At 46.7% G+C, this 27,955-nt stretch overlaps 2 protein-coding genes and 1 long non-coding RNA gene across 4 annotated transcripts; 1 reads left to right on the top strand and 2 right to left on the bottom strand.

The window, feature by feature from the left end:
• Nucleotides 1-37: 37 nt before the first annotated feature.
• Nucleotides 38-399, bottom strand: LOC128113267 (60S ribosomal protein L39). The gene has a single exon (XM_052742835.1). The coding sequence runs from the start codon at nt 343-345 to the stop codon at nt 190-192; it is 156 nt and encodes a 51-aa protein (XP_052598795.1). The 5' UTR covers nt 346-399; the 3' UTR covers nt 38-189.
• A 13,826-nt stretch (nt 400-14,225) lies between these two features.
• On the bottom strand, nt 14,226-17,142 carry LOC128113265 (uncharacterized). 2 transcript variants are annotated; one of them, XR_008219402.1, is made up of 3 exons: nt 17,046-17,142; nt 15,425-16,085; nt 14,226-14,837 (listed from the first exon to the last, which is right to left on the bottom strand). It is a non-coding gene; the product is annotated as an uncharacterized LOC128113265 (long non-coding RNA). The 2 variants fall into 2 exon arrangements; XR_008219403.1 differs by having other exon boundaries at nt 14,228-14,738.
• Nucleotides 17,143-17,862: 720 nt separating this feature from the next.
• Foxd1 (forkhead box D1) lies at nt 17,863-20,147 on the top strand. Its single transcript, XM_052742834.1, has one exon. It carries the CDS (start codon nt 17,977-17,979, stop codon nt 19,393-19,395), a length of 1,419 nt encoding a protein of 472 aa, XP_052598794.1. The 5' UTR covers nt 17,863-17,976; the 3' UTR covers nt 19,396-20,147.
• Nucleotides 20,148-27,955: the final 7,808 nt, after the last annotated feature.

Here is a 27,955-nt window from a genome sequence, read left to right as displayed (position 1 = left end):
GTGCCTTCAGTTTTTTTTTTTTTTTTTTTTTTTCAGCAGTTTGGAAGGTTCTACATTTTATTACTGGACAAACTACTCCCCCAACTTAAAACACGACCAAGTCTTCAGGTTAAAATGTTGAACTCCACGTGGTAGGATTGCTTGATGACCCACAATTCAGTATAAACTGTCTTGCCATTGTGTGAATCCTTACAGACCCAGCTTTGTTCTCCTCCAGTGTCTTCTCTTGGAGTTGTATCTTATTTTGTTACCAGTTTTCATCCGAATCCACTGAGGAATGGGACGATTTTGCTTTTGTTTCTTGGCCAGGAATCGCTTGATTCTGAAAGTCTTGTGAGAAGACATGGTGAGAAGCCAAGTCAGGAGCCCACCGCACGATGGAGGAGGAAAGGAGAAGAGGTAGTTTTTTTTTTTATAAATACAGATTAAACCCATCTTTCCACTGATAAGGAAATCCTGTTGGTTGTTTTTGAGACCAAGTCTCACTCTAGCTCAGACTGGCCTCCGACTTCTAGCGATCCTACTGCTTCAGCCTCCCTAGTCTCAGGATTGTAGACCTGAGCCACCAAGCCTGTCCAGACCTGCTTGCTGTAAAATAATAATAATAATTAATAATTGCAGATGTGTGTGCGTGTGCATGTGCGTGTGTGCATGTGCGTGTAAATGCCAGAGTGAAACTCCCACCGTATGGGTCCTGGGGATGGACCTCGGGTTGTCAGTCTGAGCAGCAAATGTCTTCACCCTCTCAGCCATCTCTGTGGCTTTCTTGATAAGAAAACATAAACAAGTGTGTACTGTATTAAACCCTGAAAGACAATCTTCATGGTCACTTCAAGGCCAGACAGAGTAGAAAAACACACACGGGTGATATCAAGCCACTTACACAAAGAAGCCGCACCCTGCTCATGAAGGACTCACTGCTCACTTTCATTAAAGCAGTTTATTGGAACTCAATCCAGCCCTTGCCGAGGATGCCAAGGCGGAGATGGCATTGAACTTGATGTCAAGTAGGTCACATTCCAGCAGGGAGAGAGGTGAGCAAGTGTATTTCTGGTCTATGTGCTGATTGCCTTGTAAGCAAGTTCCAGGAGAAACAGAGGGTGAGGATGATGTCATTGGGAATGCTTCAGTGGAAGTTGACCCTAGGCATGGTTTTGGAGAGGAAAGAAAGGTGTTTTGCATTTGCATTAATCCATGTCCTGTTGCTGTAACAGAATACATGGGACAGGTAAGCAATAAAGAAGAGAACAGTTTTCACAGAAAGCCACAAGTTGGTATGTCACCAGGGCTCATGGTAGAGGAGCCCAGGTGAAGGTGGCAGGGACAGGTACAGGGGTGGCCTTGTTCTGTAACAGCCCCCTCTTGGGAGAAGGGCATTGATCTGTTTATGAGAGCAGCATCCCTATGACCTAATTACCCTTCGAAGGTCGTGCCCCAGCTGAGTGCTGCCACACTGAGGACCCATTTTCTGTGGATCAGGGAGGAGGCAAGCCTACATAGAAACCACAGCAGTAGTCAACAAGGGTGGGGGTTTTCTGCCTGGCCAGGGTGATTGCTGTAGAATATTATTTTAAGGTGTGTTACTCTTGTTTATGTTGCATTGGTTTAACTCTGTGAAGCTGTGTTACTATGCCTGTCTAAAACACCCGATGGTCTAATAAAGAGCTGAACCGCCAATGGTGAGGCAGGAGAAAGGATAGGCGGGGCTAGCAGGCAGAGAGAAGAAATAGGAGGAGAAATCTGGGAGGAGGGGGAGAAAAGAGATGGAGGCGTGAAAGAAGTAGCCAGGGAAAGAGGAGGACTCCAGGGGCCAGCCACCCAGCTGCACAGCCAGCCATGGAGTAAGAGTAAGATTTACAGAAGTAAGAGAACGGGAAAAGCCCAGAGGCATAGGATAGACGGGATAATTTAAGAAAAGCTGGCTAGGAACTAAGCCAAACTAAGGCTGGGCATTAATAATTAAGATTAAGCCTCTGTGTGTGATTTATTTGGGAGCTAGGTGGCAGGCCCCCCCAAAAGAGACAAAAACATCAACAGGTGATGGGGGTTCACCCAGCACTGTGGGCTTTGCTCAGTGGTGCTCATGGGGAAATCATGGAGCTGGAAGCAACAAGCGATGAAGTTACAGAGTTGGTGGAGGTGAGGGTCCCGTCGACATGCAGCTTAAGTCACGTGAACTTTAGCATATGGCACCTGTAGCAGCCAAACTTAGGGACCACCAAAATTAGCCGTGGGTATCTAAAGCAACAAAGCAGAATCAACTCCTAGGACCCACCTTAGAGGCACCGATTCAGCGGTCTGTAGTGGCCCAGAGAGGGAAACCCAAGCAGCTCAACTGGTTCCCTGAAGCAGCTAGAGGTTAATGCAGTAGCTTATGGGATGCCTAGGTCCCTCCATTTCAACATTACAACTCATTTAAGCTTTTCTTAGGGCAAATGAGGGTGGCCCTTGGGTAGACTAACTGTGGTTCATGCTGGAGGTGGTTTGCTGATTTACTTTGGGCAGTGAGAGTTACCAATGCCTTCTGGGGTTTGATTGGCGCTCCACCCATGTGTAAAAGTTCATTCCTTATTATAACATTCATCTCAAGTAGTGACAAGATTGGGAACAAATGAAGCTCGGTCATACTTTTTGCTGTAGCAAGTACGTACTTGCATTGGTTGCTCCTAAAATTTGGTAACAGAAAATGTTTAAATGTACTTTGCACAGAAAACTAACAGGCAGAGATCTGAGTGAAGACAAGATTGGTCAAGGCTGGATGACAGTCACTAATAGTGAACGTCTACTAAAATAAGCAAATCAGCAAAGGAGTGTAAAGTAGACCGAATCCTTGAGCCAGAAAAAATAATTCTCAGGAAGTTCCACTAGGAAGTGCTGGCATTAGATGCACGGCCTTTTATTGGCTCAGGAAGGCGTCAGCCATAGATTTCCATCTTCCTGGCTTGGAACCATATAGTTGGTATTTGAGCTCTTGGCTCACACCAAAACTAGGAAACCTATAAAAGCCGGGTTTTCTCAAAGTATATGTTTTATGTTGAGAGCTGATAGATAGGAAATGAACAATAGAAGCTGCCATAGTCTCTCGTCACTCAACTTTTTAATGTCATGATGTTGAAGACTGTTTTCCAGAAACGTCAGTAAAATGTCTCCCACGTGCAATTTTTACCTAGTGATTTTGATACTCCTCCCCTTGAGAGTTATGTCTGCTTCACAGGTTAAGTCATGTTTTCCAGCAATTTCTATGTGGAAGCTGTAACTGGCAGTGTGTGATCTTCTTAGTAGGGGAATAGGATCCCTTTGGTTTGTTTGGTTTTTTTTGATACAGAGGATCTCTCTTCATAGCCCTGGCTGTCTTGGAACCACTTCTGCCTCAAAAGCACTGGGATCAAAGGCATGTGCCACCAGAAGAAGGTGCCAGATCTGATTACGGATGGTTGTGAGCTACCTTGTGGTTGCTGGGAATTGAACTCAGGACCTCTGGAAGAGCAGCCCATGCTCTTAACCTCTGAGCCATCTCTCCAGCCCCTGGAAAAATAGGATCTTAAAGAGGGTCTTTATGGAGGTAATGCAGTTAGAGTTAAATCACTGGGTTTGGGAGTCCTGATAAAAAGTGGAGGTTTGAACAAAGATATAGACAGAGGAAAGGTGTGTGGTGATATATTGTATATCCTAATAAACTTGCCTGAGGATCAGAGGACAGAGCCAGCAACTAGATTAAACATAGAGTCAGCCAGGTAGTAGTGGCACGTACCTTTAATCCTATCACTTGAGATCTCATTCCTTTGCTTGGGAAACACACATGCCTTTAATCCAAGGAAGTGATGTCTAGGCAGAGAACGGTATATAAGGCATGAGGAAACAGGAACTCACTTTCTTTAGGCTGAGGATTTCATAGAGGTAAGAACTAGTGGCTGGCTGTTCTGCTTCTCTGATCTGCCAGCTTTCACCCTGATATCTGGCTCTGGGTTTTTTATTAAAAGGCCATCTAAGATTCCAACAACAAAGGTGATATTCCCAGACACAGAGAGCAAACAACCACTCACAAGCCAAGGAGAGGGGTCTGAACCAGAGGTTTCCCCCATGGCCCAGAAGAAGCCAATCCTGCTGATGCCAGTTCAGTGAGACGTCACCTTTCTGCTGCTTTGCTTCCTAGCCTGTGCTAGTTTTCCCAACAGCCCTAACTCTCCTATGTTCTGGAAGGCTTCTACAAATGTGGAAGTGACATTGTGTGACTTCCGGGGCTAGACCATAAAAAGTAACAGGGCTCCCAACTGATTGCATTGAGAGAGCAGGCTTCCAGGAAGCCCAAGCCACTTGCAAAGGCCACCTTGTGTCACCCCAGCTGACAACCAGTATCAACTGCTAGAGATGTGAACCAAGACAACCACAGATGGTTCCTGTTCCTGCTGTGGGTTCCGGGTCAGCTTAGCCTCTGAACCCTCCTAAAGTCTACTTTTCATGTTGTCAATTACCAGTACCTAAAGTATTTATTAACAAGATGGAAACATTTCTAGTGTGCTTATTTTTGAAGTAGCATTTTTTTTTTTATTTTTGAAAATCCACTTGTAGGAATTACTTTTATTAAAACTCTACTGACCATACGAGGCTAGAACGCTGGCTCCGTGTCTAAGAGAGTTTCTTGCTCCTGCAGAACGCTCACACTGGGTGGCTCACAACTGCCTGTCACTCCAGCTTTAGGGGATCTGACACCTCTTCTGGCTTCTACAGGCACTCACATGTGTGGGTGCACGCATGCATGAATAAAAAAAACAACACAGATCTGTTTTATAACTATTTCAATAAACGCTATTGATCATAGTTTCCCCCTTTGTAAGTTTTGTATAGCAAAGTCTTTTCTTATTGTTCTTGATGAGTTTTCTCCGTTCTCTGAAAAGTAAAGATCTTCCATATTCCAAGACTGAGTTATAGTTCCTGTGGTGTTTGAATGCACAATGTCCCTCACAGCCTTGGGCATTTGGACACTTGGTCCCCAGATGATTGCACTGCTCAGGGAGGTTTAGGTGATGAGGCCTTGATGGAGGAAGTATATCAGAGGGGGTGGGTTTGGAGAATTAAAAAGCCCCACCTACTTCATTTGCTCTTTCTGCTTAGTGCTTGCCATTCAAAACTTGAGCTCTTAGCATCCTGTTCCTGTCACCATGCCTGACACTTGTCACCATGTCCTGCAGGCCACCGTCATAGATTCTTGTCCTTCTGGAGCCATAAGCCAAAATGGATTCTCTCGGTCACAGAATTTTATCACAACAGGAAGGTAACCAATGTAGCTCCTATATAGTTTTCCACTGTGAATGGCTTCATCATTGAACATACTTTCAACTAAAATATTGCAGCTGGACATGAGAAGAGGAGAAAGCTCTCACACTTCAAAAAAAATCCCCCCTGTGGTGGTTTGAATAAGAGTGGCCCCCATAGGCTCGTGTATTTGAATGATTGATCCAAAATTGGTAGAACTGTTTGGGAAGGATCAGGAGGTGTGACCTTGTTGGAGGTGTGTCTCTGGAGATGGGCTTTGGGGTTTCAAAAGGTCTCTCTCTCTCTCTCTCTCTCTCTCTCTCTCTCTCTCTCTCTCTGCCTCTATTTTTGGGATAAGATGTAATCTCTCAGCTACTGCTTCAGCACCATATCTACCTGCCACCATGCTTCCCACCACAATGGTCATGGACTAACCCTCTGAAACTGTAAGCAAACCTCCAATTAAAGGCTTTCTTTTATAAGACTTGCCTTGGTCATGGTGTCTCTTCATAGCAATAGAACAGTAACTAAGACACTCCCCAACTAAAATAACTTTTCCCTCTCCTCCCCACTTCTTTTTTTTAAGAGATTTTTTTTTTTAATGTGCACTGGGTTTTTGCCACGGGTATTGGGTCCTGTTGTGGGATATTGTACACTGTACACTGTGTGAAGGTGTATTGCTGTGATTGCTGTAATAAAAAGCTGAACAGCCAATAGCTAGGCAGGATTTCTGGGGAGAGAAAGGAAGAGGAGGAGGAATATAGGCATGTGGGAGAAGCCAGGAGACACAGAGAGGAAACAGGAGATGCAAGATGGAAGAGAGGTAATGCCATGTGATAGAATGTAGATTAATATAAATGGGTTAATTTAAATTACAATAGCCAATTAGGAACGAGTCTAAGCTATAGGCTGAGCTTTCATAATTACTAAGAAGTCTCCGTGTCATTATTTGGGAGCTGGCTGGCAAGACAGAGAAAGACTCATTACAGGGTCCCCTGGAGCTGGAGTTACAGACAGTTGTGAACTGCCATGTGGGTTCTCTGAAAGAGCAGTCAGTGCTCTTGACCAGGCCCCTCCTCCCCACTTCTAAAGGATCACTGGTTTTGTTCATCTGGGATTTATTTTGGCATATGGACTAAGCTCATTTTTGTGCCTCATAAAAGCAGATCAATTGTCCCATGCCAGCTGTTGAATAATTCCTGCCTTTCGCTCTAATCTGTGATGCCACCATGAAGTCCTATGCTGAGCTGTCCATCATCACAAAGCATGGGCCACTTCTGGACTGTACAGTTTGTACACAACTTTATTTTTAGATGGGGTTCCCCATAGTATCTGTTAAAGGAGTTCCACACTCATTCTTTTTCAAAACTTTCATAGTTATCCTCACACGCTTATTGTCCACATAATCTCTGAATACAGCTTTTCAAGCTATTATAATAGTATTAAACTCATGATCATATCTAAGTATCTATACCTGTTAATAGTTATTATGCCCATCTAACTGATTATCATTGTGGTTTGCGAGTGTCATTCATTTATCTGTATTTGTTTCATACCAGCAAAGCCTTAGACACAGCATGCCAGGAAATATACTCACTTCATAGTCCCTTATTAATTGTATGTGGATACAGAGATGGTTAATAGAGATCTTTCACAAACAGGTCACCTTTACTCCACATCAAAACATCATCGGGAATTAGATGTAGAGAAAAGTGAGAGTAATTTTACAGGCCCAGTGTTTGATAAGTTGTTCTATATATGCACCCAAGCAGTTCTCCTGAGTCCTGGTGATAAACATACTGCTCAGTCCCAAACTTCCCGTGTGTCCCCATGCGATCTAGCAGTCTATTTCCCAGCACTATCTTTTCCAGGCAACTGATAATCTACTTTCACGCTAATTTGCTTTTTCTCAAAATTCATTATTTTTTTTATAGACTACTCTCTTAATTAATTTTCTATTGCTGTGAAGGAATTCCATGACCAAGGCAACTTATAGAAGAAAGAGTTTATGGGGACTTACAGTTTATTGGGATTAGAGTCCATAGACATGGTGGGGAGCCTAGCAGCAGCCAGGCAGGCATGGTGCTGGAGCAGGAGCTGAGAGCTTACATCCTTAAGTTCAAATAGAAGGCAGAGAGATAATCAGGACTGTCATAGCTTTTGAAACCTCAAAGCCAACCCCCCCACAAAGACACACCTCCTCCAACAAGGCCACACCTCCTTTTCCTTCCCAAACAGTTTTACCAACTGGAACAAGTATTCAAATATATGAGCCTATGGGAGGCCATTATTATTCAAACCAAAACATTCTGCTCACTGGCCCCCATAGGCTTGTAGCCATATCATAATGCAAAATATACTTGGTCCAAATTCAAAAGTCCCCATAGGCTTTCACAGTCTTAACATTGTTTCAAAGTCCAGTTTCTTTTGAGACCCAAAGCAATCTCTCAATAGTAAACCTCTGCAATAGCAAAAATCACATTACATACTTCCAACATACAATGGTAGAGAATATACATTATCATTTTAAAAGGAAGGGGCATAGTGAGGAAATACTGGACCAAAGCAAAATTGAAACCCAGCAGGTCAAACTTCAAATCCTCCAACTCCATGCCCAGTGTCATAGGGTTTAGATGGCTCTTCCCTTCTAGCCAAGCTGCCTACAGCACACTTCTCTCTCTTAAGTGGGCTCCACTCCCTGTCTGCAGCTCTCCTTGGCAGATATCCAACAGCTCTGTCACCTCCTACATCTTGGGGTCTCCGATGCAATCCCTGCTCTACACAATGGCTGTTCCAGAGACTCCCCTGCCACACCGTTGGCCTCCATGGCTCTGGGGACTAAGCAGTCAAATATATGAGCCTATGGGGGCCATTCTCATCCAAACTGCCACAGTACTCATCTTTGTCTGGCTTCTTTCACTGGGCAAAATAATTCTGAGATTCATTCATGTTGTGACATGTGTTGGTAGGCCATTCCCTTTTGTTGCCAAGTAGCAGTCCCCTGTGCAGAAACATGCTGGAGTTTATCCATTCCTTTAAGATAGATCTCTGTTGTTATTTTTGTTTGATGTGGGGCTTGTTTAAGTTTATTTTCCTGTTGCTGTGGTAAGATATGCTGAGAGAAGCAACTTCAGGGAGGAAGGGATCATTTTGGTTCACAGTTCAAGTGTAGAGTTCGGTATGATGGAGAAATCAAGTCACAGGAGCTGGAAGCATCTGGCCACACCACCCCACAGTCAGAAGAAGAGAGTGATGAAGGCATGCCACTGCTCTGCTCACTTTCTGTATCCCAGGTTCAGGATCCCCTGTCTAGGGAATGGTGCCACCCACAGTTGTCGGAGTCCCACCTCACTTAGGTTATCAAGATAATCCCCACAGAGATGCTCAAATGCCTATCTCCCCCAAGTGATTCTAACTTCTGTTCAGTTGAACTACCAAAATTATTGTTAAAGTGATTATATCATTTTACTCTTCCATCATGTCTTAAGGTGTCTATTGCTGCAAAGAGACACCGTGACCATGACAACTCTTATAAAGGAAAACATTTAATTGAGGCTGGCTTACAGTTTCAGAGGTTCAGTCTGTTATCTTCATGGCAGTGTGCAGGCAGACATGGTGATGGAAAAGGAGCTGAGAGTTCTACATCTTGATCCACAAGGAACAGGAAGTGAACTGTCACACTGGGTGTGGCTTGAGCATATATGAGACCTCAAAGCCCACCCCCACAGTGACACCCTTCCTCCAAAAAGGCCACACCCACTCCAAAAAGGCCATGCCTCCTAATAGTGCCACTCTCTATAGGCCAAGCATTCAAATGTATGAGTCCTTGGGGGCCATACCTATTTAAACACCACACATCAATAGATGCTAAGGTAATTTCATGGTTCAACTGTGAACAAACAGCACTAGAATCATTGGATAGTCATATGCAAAAAAGAAAAAAAATAAGCTTCAATGAATACTGCATGCCACTTAAAAGATATTGCTGACCTACATGTGGAGCCTAAGATAATCAAACTTATAGGAGACATTACTTTGAAATACTGGGGTTAGCTGGGTATAGGGGCACATACTTTTAATCCCAGCACTTGGGAGGCAGAGGCAGGTGGATCTCTGTGAGATGGAGGCCAGCCTGGTCTACAGAGTGAGCACCAGGACAGCCAGAGCTACACAGTGAGACATTGTCTCAAAAAAATGCCACTACTACTACTACTACTACTACTAATATTAATAATCAACAATAATAAATACATAAAATAAAATGCTGCTGCTGACTAAGAATTCACTGAGGATATAGCCCTGAGGCTAGGTCTTCTAAGAGGGAGAACTGGAAGGATTTGGAAGGAAAATGGATGTTTGTGGAACGAGAGAACAAGAACGGCGACCTGATGTCTCCACCCATTCTTAAGAGCAAGCGGAGAAGCATAGAAATGATGAGGTGATAAAGAGAGCCATGAGTTCAGCAGGCAGAACACTTGAAGTGTCAGCATGTGGTCCGGGCGGACGCCATGGCCCTGCAATGCGTAGGGTTATTTTTTTTTAACAACAGGTAATTAATTCACTGCCGGGTCATAGAATGACCGCAGGTGGATTGTCTCATCAAGACGCAGGACATAGAATGAATAAAAGTTGAAGACAATTTGGGAAAAACATCAAAACTTATGTATTGATAAAAGAAGTAGACGTAAGAAAATAAGATATGTTGGTGCCAAAAAATACTTCAGAAAAACCAAATTAAGTGGTTTTGACTACTGCCTAGATCTAGCACATCAGGAAATCTCACAAACTTCATCTTCAGATTATATCCAGAATTTAATCATTTCTCAACTCCTTTCCTCTAGGGCAGTGGTTCTCAACCTTCCTAATGCTGAGACCCTTTAATACAGTTCCTCATGTTGTGGTGGCCCCCAACCATAACATTATTGTGTTGCTACTTCAGAACTGTAATTTTGCTACTGTTATGAATTGTAATGTAAATATCTGACATGCAGGATGTCTGATACAAGGGGTCGTGACCCACAGGTTGAGAACCACTGCTCTGGGTTCAGGTCCCTGACTTAAGCCACCACCAGGCCTCACCATCACTGCTGTCATCATCAGGCCTTCCTCCTCTCCCACTGATCAATATAAATAGATTTAACAAAGCAGCCAGGAGGATCCTTTACATAATTTAGGGATTTAAACTCAGTGAGGTTCAGTCCCTATTTCATTCAGAGTGAAATTTAAAGCCTTAGAGAACCTCTAAGACCTCACACAATCACAATCCTCTCATCCCACAGCCCTCAGTCCTCAGCTTCCACAGTCCTGTAAAATCCCGACCCTGCCCCTTCTCTTGCCCACCATACTATGGCTTGCTGCCCTTTTGGGATATGACAGGCATGCGCCTACCTTGAGGCCTAATTCCTCCTTCTGCCTGGATTTCTCCTTCCCTGATATACATCATGAATTCAATCTTTGCCTTTAAAAGCTGGAACGTGACTTCTCTTCCTCCACCCCTTATACTTTTACTCCATCACAATTATTATCTTTAACAGAGTATATCATTCATTCATTCATTCATATGTCACTTACTTATTTCTTTCTGGTGTCCTGAGAAGACTCCCTCTTTCTTTTCCAATGTATCCCAAGCATCCAGAACCTGCCTCAAGGTGCACAGTGCATCTGTCGAGTGAATGGGAAGACCTTCCCTCAAAGAAATGTCAAGTCATTTAACTCTGCATCGTGTTACTAGCTCCAGATCCATTTCTCAAACTACCAAAGTCAGGTTTGAAACTGTTACATTGTATTGGTTCGTCTCTGGAAGGGCCACAACATACACGGACAAACCCACCAGCTCCAAAGGCTGCAGTCTCTGCTGCTTTCTGCATTTATTTCGATTTCTCAGCTTTTCCTGGCCAGGCCTTTCCACGGAACACTGAAGAGCACACCAGTGTGGCACAGTTCTTAGCATGACACCTGGGGATAGTTTCTATTCTGTTTACTCCTTTTCACTTTGCTCTATTTTTTCCCCTTCCCATTCTGCTCTGTTCTCGAACTTTCAATATTGGCCAAACCCCCTAAATTAATTTCATGAGCTGGAATTTTGTCTCCGAGTGTTGTTTTGGGGGGAGTCCTTCAAACTACCTTCAAACTCAATCCATGTGTTATGCTACTCATTCCATTGTTTCCAAATTTTTGTTCCTTAAAAAAAAAAAAAATCAGTGCGATTAACCTTCAAGCATCCAGACGCTAATCATTCTGATAATTTGTGACAAAATTCTAGAGTAAATGGCTCAAAGGAACTGGATGCTGAGATCCAAGCTCTGCATTGCTAAGTTGTTTCCTAAAAGGTTGGCACCCCTGTCTACCCGCACAGGAAGTTGAAGTCCCCCACCACACTCATCTTCCTGTGTAAAGTTCTACTTGCTAGAGTTTCCTTTTCCCCCCTTTTCCCACAACTCTAGTATTTATATTGAGTTCTCTGTAAACTTTGGGTCTAGGTCTTTTTCCAGCTCTTTCCTGCTCTGAGAGAGATCCAGCTGAGGTGCTCTGTACACTTCTCGTGGAGGACATTGAGATTCCTTTCCGAGGAGGGTTCATGTTTGTGCTTGACTGCAACCAACCTCCAGCTTTGTGAGGGAGCTTAGTGTCAAGTGAAGTGCTGTCTGGAGGGTGGACATAGAGGTTATTGCGAGGCTGAAAGATGCTAAATACATCCTATTCTTTCATCTATCATCTATCTATTATCTAATTTCATGAAGGCTTTATTATGACCTCATAAGCATCCTTTTTATTTTCAGTATGTCTTGCAGACAAGCGAAACCCCTAAATTACTTTAAAAAGCCTTGTCCTTCCCAAGGAGCCTCTGGGTGAACTATACATGGAAAATAAATAAATCCACTCTTTCTAGACATAGAACAGGCCAAGTTTTCTAAATCCAGAAATATAAAGTCTGAAATGCTCTAACATCTGAACCACATTGGACCACTTGCTTGCCACAGCAGATGGAAAATTCCACACCTGACCTCTTGCGGCAGGTCACAGTCAAAACACAAGCAAACTAAGAAGACTGTGTAAGGCCACCTTCCAGCTGCATAGGTGCGTGGGAAACACAGACAGATTTTTGTGTTTAAACTTGGCTCCGAGCCTCAAGATATTTTTCTAGCATATGCAAATATTCTAAAATGTGAAAAAAAAGGAAATATGAAAAACTCCTGGCCCCAAGGATTGTAGAAAAGAGTTACTCAGCCTGTAACCTAAAAAAATTATTTGTTATTATGGGTGCACACACATGTTCAGGTGCCCTGAGGTCGGAGGACAACTATATGGAGTCAACCTGTAATCTCATGTCTCAATTCCTTTTTATGTTAGAACTAAGCATACTCAGTCTGCTTCCAGGAAATTGACATATTGACGAATGTGATCAGATGCCACATGATAGCAGAGCTGCAGCTATGTTTTCTGGAAAGGCTGGTCTTAAAAGCAGCCCTTGGGCTTTGCAACTACACTCATGATGAAAATAACATGCAATCGCCAGAAAGATGGTTCAGTGGGTAAAGGCACCTGCACCATGCCAGGAGACCTAAATTCATTCCCCAGAACTGACCCCCTGAAAGCTGACCTCTGACCTTCACATGCATGCCACTGCATGATCATGCCCCCACGCGTATATGTATGACTGCACACAAAATAAATAAAAATGTAGTAAAACTATTTTTTTTAAATAATAAATAACACTTGAACTTCTGACTTTGGGGCACAAATTGCAAATGAGTGTCACCTTGAACCACCAAGCATGCCTGTGTGGTGTGTTCAGGAGGGGGGCTAGTCCGACTGAACTGTGGTAGTGAAAATTCCTGACTCAGTGTAAATAATTTCACTGTTATAAAACACAGATTTAGACCTTTGCTGACATCCTGAATTCTTGAGGGTTTCTGAGTCCGGCTCATGCCTGTTTAAAAAGTTCTTATGCAAGCAAGATCCACTCGGTGAGGCCTGGAGGCCACAGAGACCTAGTCTCTGCAAAGAAACCTCACCCTTCCTCCAACACACCAAAAAGGCCCTCCCTTAGAAATCAGCTTAGTGCATTGTGTCCATGGAATTTTCCAGGTTGAAATGCACCTATTTATGGGTGATACTGACCACTTCACCAGCAGAACTTAGCCTTGCCTTGAACATATTTTCAGATCCTATGCAACCCTGAAGAAGCAGTTGGGGATGGATTTGGCATCCTCCTCACTTCCTGTCTGAGAGGGAGCAGCTCCCAGAGACCATTTGCTCAGCTGTCACAGGGAGGTTGCCATGGGTTGGAATTCACTTAGTGTTAAGTATGCTGTTATGCCATAGACAGTGAGGAAGAGGGAGAGGCTGTAGATGACCCAAGAAAAAGAGTCATCCTGTCCTCTGAGCAACAGAGCAGGCAAGAAGGTGCAAAATGGGATGTTGTGGGTATGTTCTAGGATCTGCTGGGAAAGAATCTGGAGGGATTATAAACGTATCATTTATTGAAGATGATTTGAAGAGTCTGAGCCTCCAGGTCTCAAAACTGTTAGTAAGCTAAGCTTTCAGATCCACAAAGGTGAGTATTCCCAAGTACATAAAGCAGAAGTCAGCTGTATGCACTGTTAGCACAGTGGGGTTCCTTTGAGAATTTCAGGAATGAAAAGGATGTGGGGGAAATGCATATGTCACGAAGTTTATTGGATGTCTGCGACATGCAGTGTTACAAAGCAGAGTGAAGGTTAGAAACGTGGACAGTATCTTTGGCCAAACATAAGGCGCCAAACAGTATCTTTGTTGTTGTTTTGAGGCAGGGTTTCTCTGTGCAGACCTGGTTGTCCTGGTACTCACTATGTAGACCATTGAGCGGGCCTCAAACTCACCTCCCTAGTGCTGGGATTAAAGGCCACCATCAGGACTCTGGAGTACACAGCACTCTCTTAAGGCAGGACTGCAGAATGATTCTTTGGAGGAGGGGCCAGTGTCCCCAGAGTTTAAGAAATGAGCACATTCTGGTTCACAGGCAAATCAAGGAGTCTTAGGGTTTCTGTTGCTGTGATAAAACACCAGACAAGACCAGAAGCAGCTTGGGAGAGAAAGGGTTTATTTCAGCTTAAAGTTCCACACCACTGACTATCCTTGAAGGAAGTCAGGGTGGGAAATCGAGGCAGGAAACTGGGGCAGGAACTGAAGCAGAGGCCATGGAGGAGTGCGGCTTACTGGCTTGCTCCTCCTGGCTTGCTTAGCCTGATTGCTTATGGATCCCAGGACCACCAGCCCAGGGCTCCACCCACAGAGAGCTGGGCCCTCCCACACCAGTCACTGAGGAAAACACAGCACAGGCTGTGTCCATAGGCCCATCTGGTAGGGATGTTTTCTCACTTGAGGTTCCTTCTTCCAAAATGACTCTAGCTTGAGTCAAGTTGACATAAAACTAGCCAGCACATATCGATTCTTGCCTTCTGAGTTGACAGAGCCAGGTTTCCCTTCAAAGGAATCCTCTAGGCCTGTGGCAAAGACAGAGAGTTGCAGCAGGGCCTCCTTCCCAATGTGGTGCCAAATCCTGTGACCTCAGCTCTGAGGTTCAGGCCACTGACCCAAACAGCCTGTGGGGGATAAAACCGATAAACCCAAAGCCCAAGCAAACAGCTGTGTGTTGGCACAGTCCCTGCCCCTCAGAGGATGGGGTGAGAGAGATTCAGAGATCTGAGGCCTCACTCACCCCACACTTTCTGCTCCCACTGTTTGAAGCTACCAAGGTAACTACCTCCAGTGCCCAGGCCAACCCGAGGGGCAGCAGGACTCCATACCGCCACCAGGGGGCAGCTCTGCCGCGCTCCCACGCAGCAAGGACAACAGCTAGCCACTTTCTTGACCCGGAGAAGGGAGGAATCTCACTTGATACTGAGTGGCTGTTCTGCCCACCTCTGGTAAAGACTTCTGCCCTCCAGTACTAGCCTGAGAGTGGGGGTGGGATGGGATGGAAAAATTTCCAGTCCTGGAAAAAAGACAGGGCTCCAGGAGACCCAGAGCTGGGGACCAGGGAGGAAAGAGGATGCACAAGGCTAGAATTGGGGTTCCATACTGGGAAATTTCAGGACGGAACAGCTAAGGGGCGCGGGGCAATAGGTATCTTAACTAAAGCAAACAAAACAGGCGGAGTGTTCAAAGGTGGGGCTTTAGTGACGCTTACCCAAATCTCTGTTTCGTTCCTACGGCGATCCCAGTGGGTTGTGGCGCTCTGATCTCGGGCAAATCTCCACATTTCCCCGAATGGAAATGCCACATTTTTTCAAACACGTCCAGGGAAGAGCCCTTTAACTAAACCTTTGGGGCCAAACTTAGGGACGATGTTACAAACGGAACGCGAACTCTCATTCCCCGGACCCTGTAGGACAGACAACTTGAAGACCATGCAAATCTTGAGCAGAAAGACGGCTGTAATTTAATCCTCTAGCGTTATTAATGCCTTGCGAAGAAATCTTCCTGTAGTTCGTCTTCAAATACGTTGCCACGCAGCAACACTCAGCGCTGCGAAAACCGTGGTGTTTATTTAGATAACGGCCGAGTACTCACAAAACTTAAACGTTCGATGTAAAAAGTGGACATCTTGGTAAGGACGCTTGTCTGCACCAACAAAGCGCTCGCTGCCTGATTAACAGGGTTGATAAATGTTGGCGCAGGTTAATCGGAGCCCATTACAATAATTAGATGGTCCAGCCATACATCAAACGAGAGGCAATGAAAAATAACGCGTTCGGACCGTGAGGCATTCTCGTAGATCTTTCAAAGACCTCAAATAGACTTTACGGGCCATTTATAAGTGGAACTGGTGGTTCGCCATTGGAGAGAACCTGATGGGGCAAAAGTTTATTTGTAAGACTCTGTGATGAATACCAGTTGGAACAAGTCGTTTCAGGAAGTAAAAAAGTACTTGGTTGATGAAATGACATACACAAGAGTATCTGAGATTGTTCCTCGAAAAAGCCACTGAATTTTTACTCGGTTCTTGGCAAATGGCCATTTTAATCAGAAAGTTAAACTTCTGAGGCCAAGTTCCCTCTTTGACATAAAAGCATCTCAGGAAATGCGAACATCCAGAAAGCCAGGCTGTGAGAAGGAATTCGAGTTACACAATCATTCGGATTTTCCACCAGCCAAAACAATTAATTTAGCTGGTGATAAACACAGGTATCCTTAAAACAGAATCATATTTGAATTATTCCCACTAGCTTGCCACCTGGAAGAAAAAAAAAACGAATCGAGTGGAGCTGAATTCCATATTTATAAATAAATTCGTTTCTTTTCTCAAAGAGGGTAAGAAATATTTAATGTATTTTCTAAAAAAATTTAAAAAGTTGATCTCAAAGTACGTCTTTGCCTTTTCCTTCCCAGCACCAGTCCGGCCTGAGCAGCACTGTATGTGTGTTATAATTCCAGCGTTTAGAGAGTGCTGAGAAATGCTCACCAGAACATACCTTTTATTGAAAAATATAGCGCTCCTTTTTCTAACATGGTAACAGTTTTTTTTTTAGTTGCTCCTAGGTGCAATTTCCGTGTGCGTGTTTGAGTTTTCACTGAAAATTTCTATTTCTTTCCCTCATTCAGCCATTGCTTGCTCTATTCCCATGGAATTTGTGCGACCCTCTCATTAGAGTGGCTTAGTTTAGCTGTCAAGTCTCTAGGGCATTCAATTGCAGATAAACGACTAAAACGCCAGCCTAGCCGCATTTTTATTAACAGATGGCGGAAAACAAACGTCTTTGGAGAAGAACCGAAGGGAAAGGGTTAAAGGGTCAATAAACAATTATTACCGTGCTGAAAATGGGGGGGAGATTTCTCATCAGATTCCACAGGCAGAGGCTGGCCCAATCCAGGGGAGCTGGGACACCCCACCAGACTCCCCACCCCACCCCACCCCCCGCTCGGTATTTCAGGGACCACCTCACACACAGAGTAGTTGTCCCCCCGCGGGACGGCTCCCACAGGCCACCGAGTGGTCCCAAGCGAAGTGTCCCCGGAGCGCTTCTGATGTTAGGGCTGAGGGCTAAATCCGTTGAAGCAGACTGACTGGGGGCTCGAACTCGCGCAGCCTCCGGGTCCGGATGGCCGCTGGCTAGGGCGTGATAGAGGATATCCGAGACCTTGGCAAGAAATAGCGGGGTTCGGCGTCCAACTCTCGCTGCTGCCCCTCCTGCGGGTGAACTTTCTCCTCCCGCACGCCGATTCTCTCGCCTTTCTTTCCCTTTCCCCCCCCCACCCCCCCGGGCCGCGCTCTGACGTGCAACACCATGTGACAGGCCCCCTTCTGCTATAAGCCCAGACAAGGTCCGCCCTCTTCTGGACTCAGCCCTGGCCTCGCCGAGCTCGGTTCCTAGACTCGCACACGCCCCTCGCCCTCCTGGGCGCCCGACACCGACTGGCCCTCGGGGGTCCCGCCACCCCCTCCCCGGCTGACCCGGCCAGAGGGAACCGCGGAGGAGAAGGTCAAGTCAGGCTGGCACAGCCCGGCGCACCCGGAGCCCCGGGGAGGGAGCGCAGACACCGCGCGCGCAGCAGCAGCCGGAGTCGCCGCCGAGGCCAGGCGCGCGGGGCTCCGCCGCGGTTCCAGCCCCTCCTTGCAGCGGCGCGTCCCAGCGTGGCGTCCCCGTTCCTAGCCCGCCGCCCCGGGGCCGGCCTGGGGAGCCGAGCGAGCCGGGAGCCCGGCGCCCCTATGCGCCGCCGCGCCGCCGCGCCGCCCCAGCTATGACCCTGAGCACGGAGATGTCCGATGCCTCCGGCCTCGCCGAGGAGACAGACATCGACGTGGTGGGGGAGGGCGAGGACGACGACGAGGAGGAGGACGATGACGACGAGGGCGGCGGCGGAGGAGGCGGGGGCGGCGGCGGCGGCGGCGGCGGCGGGCCCCGGTTGCCCGGCTCGGCCCAGCGGCGGCGGCGGCGGCGCTCTTACGCCGGGGAGGACGAGCTGGAGGACCTGGAGGAGGAGGAGGACGACGACGACCTGCTGCTGGCCTCGCGGCCCGCCGCGTCCCCCGCGCCTCCGGGCCCTGCGCCCGCATCGGGGACCGGCCCGGGAGGTTGCAGCGGCCCGGGAACGGGAGGCAGCTCGGGGGGCGGCGCGGGCGGCGGCGGCGGCGGCGGCGGCGGCGGTGCCAAGAACCCCCTGGTGAAGCCGCCCTACTCGTACATCGCGCTCATCACCATGGCCATCCTGCAGAGCCCCAAGAAGCGCCTGACGCTCAGCGAGATCTGCGAGTTCATCAGCGGCCGTTTCCCTTACTACCGGGAGAAGTTCCCCGCCTGGCAGAACAGCATCCGCCACAACCTGTCGCTCAACGACTGCTTCGTCAAGATCCCCCGCGAGCCGGGCAACCCGGGCAAGGGCAACTACTGGACGCTCGACCCGGAGTCCGCGGACATGTTCGACAACGGCAGCTTCCTGCGGCGCCGCAAGCGCTTCAAGCGCCAGCCGCTGCTCGCCCCCCACGCCGCGGCCGAGGCGCTGCTGCTGCGGGGCGCGGGGCCGGCGGGGGGCGCGGGGGACCCGGGCGCCGCGCTCTTCCCGCCGCCGCCGCCGCCGCCGCCGCCCGCCTGCGGCTACGGAGCCTACGGCTGCGCCTACGGCCTGCAGCTGCCGCCCTGCGCGCCGCCCTCCGCGCTCTTCGCCGCCGCCGCCGCGGCCGCCGCCGCCGCCGCCTTCCACCCGCACTCGCCGCCGCCGCCGCCGCCGCCACCGCCGCCACCCGGGGCGGCCGCCGAGCTGGCGCGGACCGCCTTCGGCTACCGGCCGCACGCGCTGGGCGCCGCCCTGCCCGGCGGCCCGTTGCAGGCGGCTGCAGTCAAGGCGGGAGGCCCGGGCGCCGCGGCGCTGGCACGCTCGCCTTTCTCCATCGAGAGCCTCATCGGGCGCAGCCGGGGCCCCGCGGCCGCCGGTGTGCAAGCCTCGGCCGGGCCGGCTAGCGGGACCGCACCGGGACCGGGGGGCGGAGGCTGCGCGGCGCAAGCGGCTGTGGGCCCCGCTGCCGCGCTCACCCGCTCGCTCGTGGTCGCCGCTGCGGCCGCCGCCTCGTCCGTGTCGTCGTCGGCCGCGCTGGGGACTCTGCACCAGGGGACTGCGCTGTCCAGTGTGGAGAACTTTACTGCTAGGATTTCCAATGGTTAGAAACGCCGCCGTTAGCGCGCGTGAGAGAGCGAAGGTAGGACTCCCGGCTCCTTTCTGCGGATGGGTGGTTGGTTTCGTTCGCCCCTCCGGGCCCTCCGGCGACCTCGCGCCCCTAGTTTCGGCGCTTCGGATTCTTGGACCAGACTGTGCTGGGGCGACAGCTGGGGCGCCGCGCAGTTTGGCTCAGCGGGTCCCTCTATTTATGCAAAAATCGCCCTATGCTGCAATCCTGACTTGGGGTGGGAAGGAAGAGGGTGTTAGGGGGGAGTCGCTCTGTTTTGGCACTAGGGGCTTCTTTGACTTTTGACAAATTGAGAAAAAAACCAACTCAAAAACATCAAAACTAAGCCTTTTTGAGGTATAGAGAGTCTCAGGTCCAGGCGTTAAAACAAAACAAATCAATAATGTTTATATGAAGCTCATACAAAACTAGTAAAGGTCTCCAAGAAATGCCTTTATTTGCTCACACTTGTTTGGTGTACTTTTTCACGGAAAGGAAAAAAAAATGATTAACATGTTTACACAAGAAACAAGTCAAAATCGATCATTTCTTATTTTAACCTGTGTTTTGTATCATAATGGACATGCGGAATTTTTATTTTGTACTTACAGCGTATTCTTTACAAGGAGTATTGTAAATTTTACTGGCAATTATTATTGTACTATTCTAATGTAAGATTTTTACACCTTTTTTCAGAAATAAAATGCTTAATTTTCAAAGAAAAGCCAACTAAGTAATTGGCTGAATTGTCCATGTCTTAGTTTTTTTTTTTCTGTTAAGGAAAAAAAAATGTCTTATAGATAAGTCCAAACTCAGTACAGAATCTACTTAAATATTTCTTTCAAAGAAAGCCTAACGTAACCACAATAGCACGATGCCATAGTTTTTCATTTAAACTTTCCAAGTCAGAACCATCGCAGATTGGAGCTTATGTTTCAGTGACTGCAAATGAAGGCAGGTCCTTTGCTAGATAATTTCCAAGTCTAAGCCGTGCCCATCTTAAAGATCAACAAGACATTTTGAAAGTTGACGTTTTAGTCACCCTAAGATAATTTAATAGGAGTGTTTGATTTTATTTGTGAAATTCCCGAGTTAATTTCTGCTCACTTTTCAGCACAATGTTGAAAAAAAAAAAAAAAAAAGCTCAAACAGTAATGAAAGTAACACAGCAGAGGCAGTTTCTAGTTTAAAATTTTAACGGCAAAAAGAGATGCCCAGATTATCTGTTTAAAGTGTTAAAAGTCCCGGATAAGCAAATATTTGCACTTGTAACATGAATTGTATGTGAATGTTCTAGCACTTAAGTTAAAAGTGGATCCAGGAATTGCACAGATGAGTTCTGAGCGCAAAGGCAAATTTACTGAAATTTTAGGTTAAATGAATAGCCTAAGAGTAAGAAATTTGTCATCTATACTAGAGTATATGGCTCAAAGATTTAAAGATAGAGCACGTTGGGTGTTTATTGAACTAAATAAGCAATCTGGGTGATTTAGAGTACCCCTTTTCAAATTTTAAGTCTTTCATTGTTGATTACATTCAACATCTAGTTTCTGAGAGAAGCCAAGTCTTGATGAGTGTAGATGGTACTGTGAGCTCTGGTTGTAACCGATTTATCCGTAACACATAATTTGAATGCTTCGGGTCAGCAGGTTTTCAGTGGACATTGAATCTGTTTATTCAGTTTCTTTAAAATGTGGGTAAGTGTCCACACTGTGGTATCTGAAGACCTACAGATTTAACCTATCCAATTCATGACATGTGCATTATAGGCCAGTACTGTGCCCAGCTGGTCACTCTTAGTGCCTTGTCCCTTCCTCCACACATCTGAGGAAGGAAAAGACTAAAAAAAAAAAAAACAAAAAAACAAAAAAAAAACTCAAGATGAAAGTTATGTTTTGTTTTGTTTTCCCCCTAAGAGATATGTGGAAAAAAGTAAAGAAGTTAGAGTGAAAACACTCACACCGAAACGTACCACCAAATATATAGCAAATTGTAAATGAAGATCTTATATGCAAAGGCTTCTTGTACTCTAGCGTAGCTTTAAAGGAGAGCAGACCTCGGACCCCAGACCTTCTGCATCCCAAGAGTTCCTTTACAGAGGCATTCACAGGCGAGACCCAAAGGCATAGATACAGCGTCTTGCCTGCCTGTAGACTTGAGGAACGCACAGAGCGGACTTTCAGATTTGAAAGTTATTGCAAAGAGAGCCAAAAGCAAAACTGTGATTTTCCCCCCTTTTGAGAATGAGTGCGTAGGTGCCCCGAAAGCAGGGTACCACAGCTATGTCTTTCCTTCAGATTACGCATCTTTAAAAAGTACCAAGAGGAGCTCTGCCTCCCAGGCCGCCAGTGCACAAGGCTTGGAGCGACCCTGTCCTGGCCCTCAGGTCCTTGGCTGGGCTGGGCTCTCGTGTCACACTCTATGGCAGCAGACCGCAAACCCGCTTTTGATCTTGCAGTGAGGGCCTCCTGCTTGTCTCTTGCATCCCATCAAGTTCAGTCTCCTATCTGAGATTTGGGGGTGTGTAGTAGGTTTTACTTACTCAGCAGACCTGCGGGGGATAGTAAGAGGCCTTAAGGTATAGGCTCACATTGGTGCCGGGCAGAGGCTGGGTATAGGCCCAGGACTGGACCGTGGGCCTTGGACGGGTGAGCCAGGAGTGTGGGGCGCCAGGCTGTGCGGGCAAGCAGGTGCTGGAACAAAGGAAGCCGGGCTACCCAGGCCTTTGATGGGCAAGGATGTCTCCTCCTGGGGCTCCTCATTCGCATGCAAATCCAGCGCTGGTCCCCTTTTCTTTGAAGGCAAACAGAAGGATGTTTGTGTGTTTGTAGGCTAGAAGGCTTCGAACAAGCCTTCCTCAATAGGCTGGGTCTCGAAAAATAAACCAGTTGGACAAACATTGGGCACCAGCTCTCCTCCTCCCGACTACAAAGTGTGGATTTGCTACAACTCATTAACCCGACGCCTTTCTCTCCTTTTCCTTGTTTCTTTACTCCTCAAACGCCCCCGTAGAGCCGGGAGACAAATGACCGAAGCCCAGTCGGGAGGGAATTGCAGTTAATGGGGAGAGGGATATATTGGGGCTAATGGTTCAGGCCGCTCCCGAGGCAGGACCACACAAAAAGGACCCTCTCCATTCAAGGCTCTGTTGTGCTGCGGGGATTTAATCTGCAGCGAGATTTAGCCAAATGTTATCTATTGCGGGGGTAATGAAGCCCTTATGGGCTGAATTGCTCCTTGTACCACACATGGTGTCACGACCTCAGACTGCTTCTTGGTTGATTTCTTTCTCTGTCGGGTAATTATTTTTATTTCTTTAAAATAAAAAGCTAGTGCTTCTGCTCAGCAACGGGTTTCCTCTCCATTCCCACCCCACGCATTTAAGAGGCACTTCCTTTCCTATTAAAAAAAAGAAGAAGAAAGAAAGAAAGGATGGAAGGAAGAAAGAAAGAAACAAGTAACCGAGGAAGTGAAGGGGGAAGGCTGTGGTGAGCTTTCCCAGTCTTTTACTTACGGAAGCATCTTTATTCGCACCCATCTAGGCTTCTCCGGCCCCATACCCAGCAGCCCTCTTGTGCCCAAACTTTCTGCAGACAGAACTGGAATTCTGGGTACAAGTATCCTCCAAGCTCTTAGAGTGAGCACGTCTCTCAGGGAAAGGCTTCTGTCCCTCCAAGATTTGCTTTTTCACAAACCCACACATGTCTTCCTGTAGCCTGCTGGCTGCGGGAAGTGCTCATCCTGATGGAAGATGATTATTTTGATGGGACACCAGCCCCTGCCATTTATCAGAGGCCGCCGTTTGAGGCCGGTCCTGCTTTGTTTTTCTGTCTCTGACCCTGATGACTCTGCTTTCTTTGCGTGAGGGAGGATCACGCTTGGACCTGCTAACGGTGTTTTTACAACACCCGGCTGCTGATGGGTAAGGATCTGACCCTACTGCCCACAGCTAAGAATCAAGGACTCCAGCTTAGGATATTTAAATTCTCTGCTAGCGACAAGTTCTGTTCACCCCTGCTTTTTGTACGGATGGAGCAAAGACATGTGGGGGGGGCGACTAAGAGGGTGTTATCACTGTCAAACTCAACCCAAGTTAGAAATCTTCCCAGGGACAGTTCTGGTCTCATCTGGCTTCTTCAGGGGGCGTCAGTGTGCATTTAATTGGAATACCAAGGTTCTCCCCCCCCCACATCCTCATACACACCCCTTAAAACTGAACCAGACAGAGACGGAGCTAGGGAACAGCACTGTCCTCACTCATGTCTCTGCCGGGTGCAGCTGAGGCATGCATACACACAGGCATGCACGCTCATAGCCCATCAGCTGCCACTTGCCTCTTTCCCACCATGGTTTTGTAATTAGGCATGTGTTTTTTGTTGGTAAACGTGTTTGATGTCACGGCCAGTGAAATGTGGTGTGTTTATAGGGCCACGAATGTAAATGTGTAAATATGTTTAGTGTGAAATCTAGCCCTTCGACTTTAGCAATAAATAGGCTGCCAACTTGGATTCCCTGACGTTTGACAGGGAGATGGAGCCTCTGATCCCGGCCAGCTGCTAGGGCTGCTATGGCTTGCCCTTCCCTAACTGAATTCACTTTTCAGCTAATTTCTTTGCATATCACATCTCTCTGATCGCATCTTGCTCTCGCTGTGACCAGTTTGGGCTGCTTTTCACCGATGACCCGTCTGGAGTTCTAGAAGCTTCCTGGTTCATTCCTTAGGGTTCTTTACCAAGGAAACCCCCCCCCCCCCCAGTCACCAACAAGCAAAGCCTACGAGTAGACAATAACAGATGACCAGTGAACATCTTCCAAGGCCTTGGCCTTTAGGTGTGACAGGACATAGGAGTTGATTTGGTGGCCCTTACTGTCAACATCCTAAGAGTCTAAAGTGTTTTGACCCAGTATGTGGAGTCTGAGGCAGGAGAATCTGAGGTCATCTCAGCTGCAAAACCAGACCGTGTCACCTTGTTTCAAAACCAAACCACACCTGTTTGGGGCTCCTCTGACTTTTAAGAGTGTAATAGACACACAGAAGCATTCAGAAATCACAGTAACTCTCCACCCCAACTGAATGCACCAAGTAGCTCATCCCTGCTCAAGAAGCAGATTTTATCTGCCCACCAGGGTTCCCTTTCTTATTCCAACCAGTACCCTCAGCAAACATTAGATTTTTAAAGAAAGATTTTCACTAATATTTCAGGAATAGTCTTTTGAGTTTAAATTTTTTTTTTTTATTTATCTGCAGTGCAAGATGTTGAACCCAGGGCCTCATATATGCTAGTCAAGTGCTCTACCATGGAGCGACACCCCCAGGCCTCCAACAAAGAAGCCTGATAGATTTCTTCGCTGAGAAATAGTGAGGCAGAGGATCACTCTGGACTCTGCTTTACAAATCAGATGGCAAGCCTCAGAAGAGGGTAAATGATTTGCCCAAGGTCATAGCTACTGGGACGTCACTACTGAAATCCCACTTCATTTCCACGAAACTGTCTTGCCGCTTTGTTACCATCGGTGGGATTTGTTAAACCGTATAGTGGTAGGGAAGATGCTAAGAGGTCACAGTGGGCCTTTGTCTCTTGTGCGGTTCTTTCTTGTGTGCTCACCATAGTCTCTTCCCTACCACTCCCATGGGAAAGTCTGCTGTTCCAGCTGTGTTTAAAAATCAACAGCTAATTATTTCAGACTTCCTCCAAGTAGTTCTACATGGCACTCTCCTAGCATCCCTCTTCCTCCTCCTCCTCCTCCTCCTCCTCCTCCTCCTCCTCCTCCTCTTCCTCCTCCTCCTCCTCCTCCTCCTCCTCCTCCTCCTCCTCCTCCTCCTTTTTCCTGGCATCAGCAATCTTCTTTAAGACATCCTCACGAGAGGTCCTGTCTGACCATATTCACAAACAGGCCATGTATCTCCCACTTCTCTTGTAGATTAAAACAAATTATCCGATGTGTATGAATGTTTTTGCATGCAAGCACGTTGTGCACCACATGCATGCCTGGTGCCCATGGAGGCCAGAAGAGGGCATTGGATTCTTTGATTCTGAACTGAACCATCTTTTATGGGTTCTAGGAATCAAACTTGAGCAACAAGTGCTCACTGAGCCATCTCTCCAGACTCCTCTTGTAGATTTTTAAAGGCCAAAGTCTGCCAGGTGAGAACACTTTCCTAAACTGCTAAGCTATTTTGCAAAGGAAAGATCACGTAAGGAGTCAGACCCATTCGGTAGCTCCTGTCTGCCTGGACAGCATTCTCCCTAAAGCCCTGGTGGATGAACTCCAGACTACCTACCAGTTCATGCTGGCCCACTGCTATCCAGAAAAGGACAGCTTTCTCAGGCAGGGGCTGGGGTTACAGTTTCAACATCCCACCCAGAGGGAGGGATGCAACTTGGTGGTAGAGCGCTTGCTAAGCATGCACAAGGCTTGACAGATTGTGAGCTGCAGAATACAATAAAAAATTTATGATAGTCTTTTCAAGGAACAGTGCTTAATGCAAAAAAGAAAAAGTTCTTTTTAAATACCAGAAACTGAAAAATTTTTTTAACACCACACTTTGAAGGATAGCAACCCCCCCCACAATAAAAACAGTTCACAAAGAACATTAGCATGCTTATTTAAACAATTTGGAAATATGAATATGAAATTAGGAAATGGGGTGGAAGAATACTTTCTATTTGTAAGAATGATATTTGCAAAGATAGGGTATTTTCTTGTGGGTAGAATACTGCTGGTGGAGGAGATATCTAGTCTGGTAAGCCAAATACCAGCTATGGTTGTGTCCTAGGCCCAGCCGATGCAGGGAGCAGCAGCTAAGAGTTGGAGGATGAATCTGGGGGTCTCACTGACCCAGAGGGTGCCAGGCACACGAGTTTCTCATACTTGTAACTTCATCAATAACAGATTGGCAAACAAAAAGAGGGGAATTCCGAGATGAACATTCCTACTTTGCACATTTTGACAATTCTTGTGAAACCAGGAGCATATTTTCAGTGATCAAAGGATGTGACATATCTTGCGAAAAGTCTACAAGAAAGGACTTTTGTGAGGGAAAACGACTTGATTCTCTACTTTTCATTATTTTTTTTTTATGCAGAGCTTTATGTGCGCGAAAATAACTGCAAGATTCTATTGTTAAATAATTGATGCCACCGAGAGGGAGAAACTCATCAACCAATCTCGGAAGCCTGGAACAAAGGCAGCATAGAAATGAACTGTTAGGTCAGTTTCCACTCTCGGGTAGAGATCTCTTTCTTCCTCTTTTCCTTCCTTTTCTCTTCTCAGAAGATGGCCTGTGACAACAAAATAAGTCACGTGACGCTGCCCTAGAAAATACAGACCATATTAATGTAAAGAATTGTGATCTCTGTGCTGCTTCTTCCTACACTTTATTCATTTGGGAAAACAAGAAAGGAAAAGAAACACTCCAAACTTTGGCATATAACTAAATCCCTGGCGTATAAATGTCTACATACTTATTTTCCTTCAAACTTCCCATTTCGCTCTGAGATTGGTTGTTGCTTAGTCCTTTCTAGAAATAATGAAGATAAAAGAGATGGCATTTTCCCCTTCCTGCAGTCAGATGTGTATTTGGACTGATAACTTTCTCGCCTCTTCTAAAATAAACAAATGGCTAATGTTTTAAATGCATTCTTCCAGCTGTTTTCCCCCCCTCTCCCCACTCATCCACCGATCATCTCTTTAACCCTTAAGCTTGGAAAAGTAGGATAAGTCTGCACGGTTAACGGAGCACCTGCTACATTGCAAATCCCTTTAGATACAGGAAACAAATTAAAGAACTCCTGACACCAAGCTGTTAATTACCTAAGCACAGGCAGTGAACAGGAGAACAAGCCCGGGAACAATGGGCACAGGGAAGGCTAGGCAGGGCATTCTTTCATTTTCCATTAGAACATCTTTTTTATTACTGGAAATTTCAGTAGCATGTAAACAAAACGGATGGCATTGTCTTGATAATATCATGCAGCCACTTTACCCACAATTAGGGTGTTGAGGTAACACAATGTCAAACTCCTCCAACCAGAGAGCCGTTTTGGAAGGCTTCTTCTTAGGGATCACTCCGTCTATAGCTTCCAGTTCTTCTCTGAGAATAAATGAAAGGGGAGGGGGATGGCTGTTATCAGCCGCGCTCCTCCCCCCCCCCCCCCCGCCCCCGCCCCGACTGTGTACCAAGACTGTGACCTGCACAAATTGAGGTTACATTCACATGGGTCTGTGAAGAGTTACACACGGAGACAGTTGTGAAATCCGAAGGCACTTCCCCCCCCCCTTCCCACTTTTGAACATTTTATTACAGATAAAGGAAAATTTAAAACAAAGAAAAGTATTTTCTTATATTTCTAATAACTTTTAAATAAAAAGAAACTCCACTAGAGAAATTACAATATGCAATTTGCAAACTCTCTCAGAGAGTCCAGGTTTTGGTCTGCTGAGGGTGCACAGCCCGCCAAGATTTTTTCCCCCCTTTTCTTTTGAAATGAAATTCAAACATTTACTTCACCTTTAAAGTTGTCATCGCCGAGGAACTTGGTCCAAGTCACCCAGTTT

This window comes from Peromyscus californicus, unplaced genomic scaffold (assembly GCF_007827085.1).
Source record: "Peromyscus californicus insignis strain IS unplaced genomic scaffold, ASM782708v3 Scaffold_18__1_contigs__length_77618521, whole genome shotgun sequence".
Classification (NCBI taxonomy): domain Eukaryota; kingdom Metazoa; phylum Chordata; class Mammalia; order Rodentia; family Cricetidae; genus Peromyscus; species Peromyscus californicus.
Note: the sequence above shows the minus strand (reverse complement) of the source record. Positions and strands in the feature narration are given on the sequence as shown.

What these genes read in the sequence shown, in the direction of transcription:
- LOC128113267 (XM_052742835.1), bottom strand. Translation starts at nt 345, where the DNA reads ATGTCTTCTCACAAGACTTTCAGAATCAAGCGATTCCTGGCCAAGAAA.
- Foxd1 (XM_052742834.1), top strand. Translation starts at nt 17,977, where the DNA reads ATGACCCTGAGCACGGAGATGTCCGATGCCTCCGGCCTCGCCGAGGAG.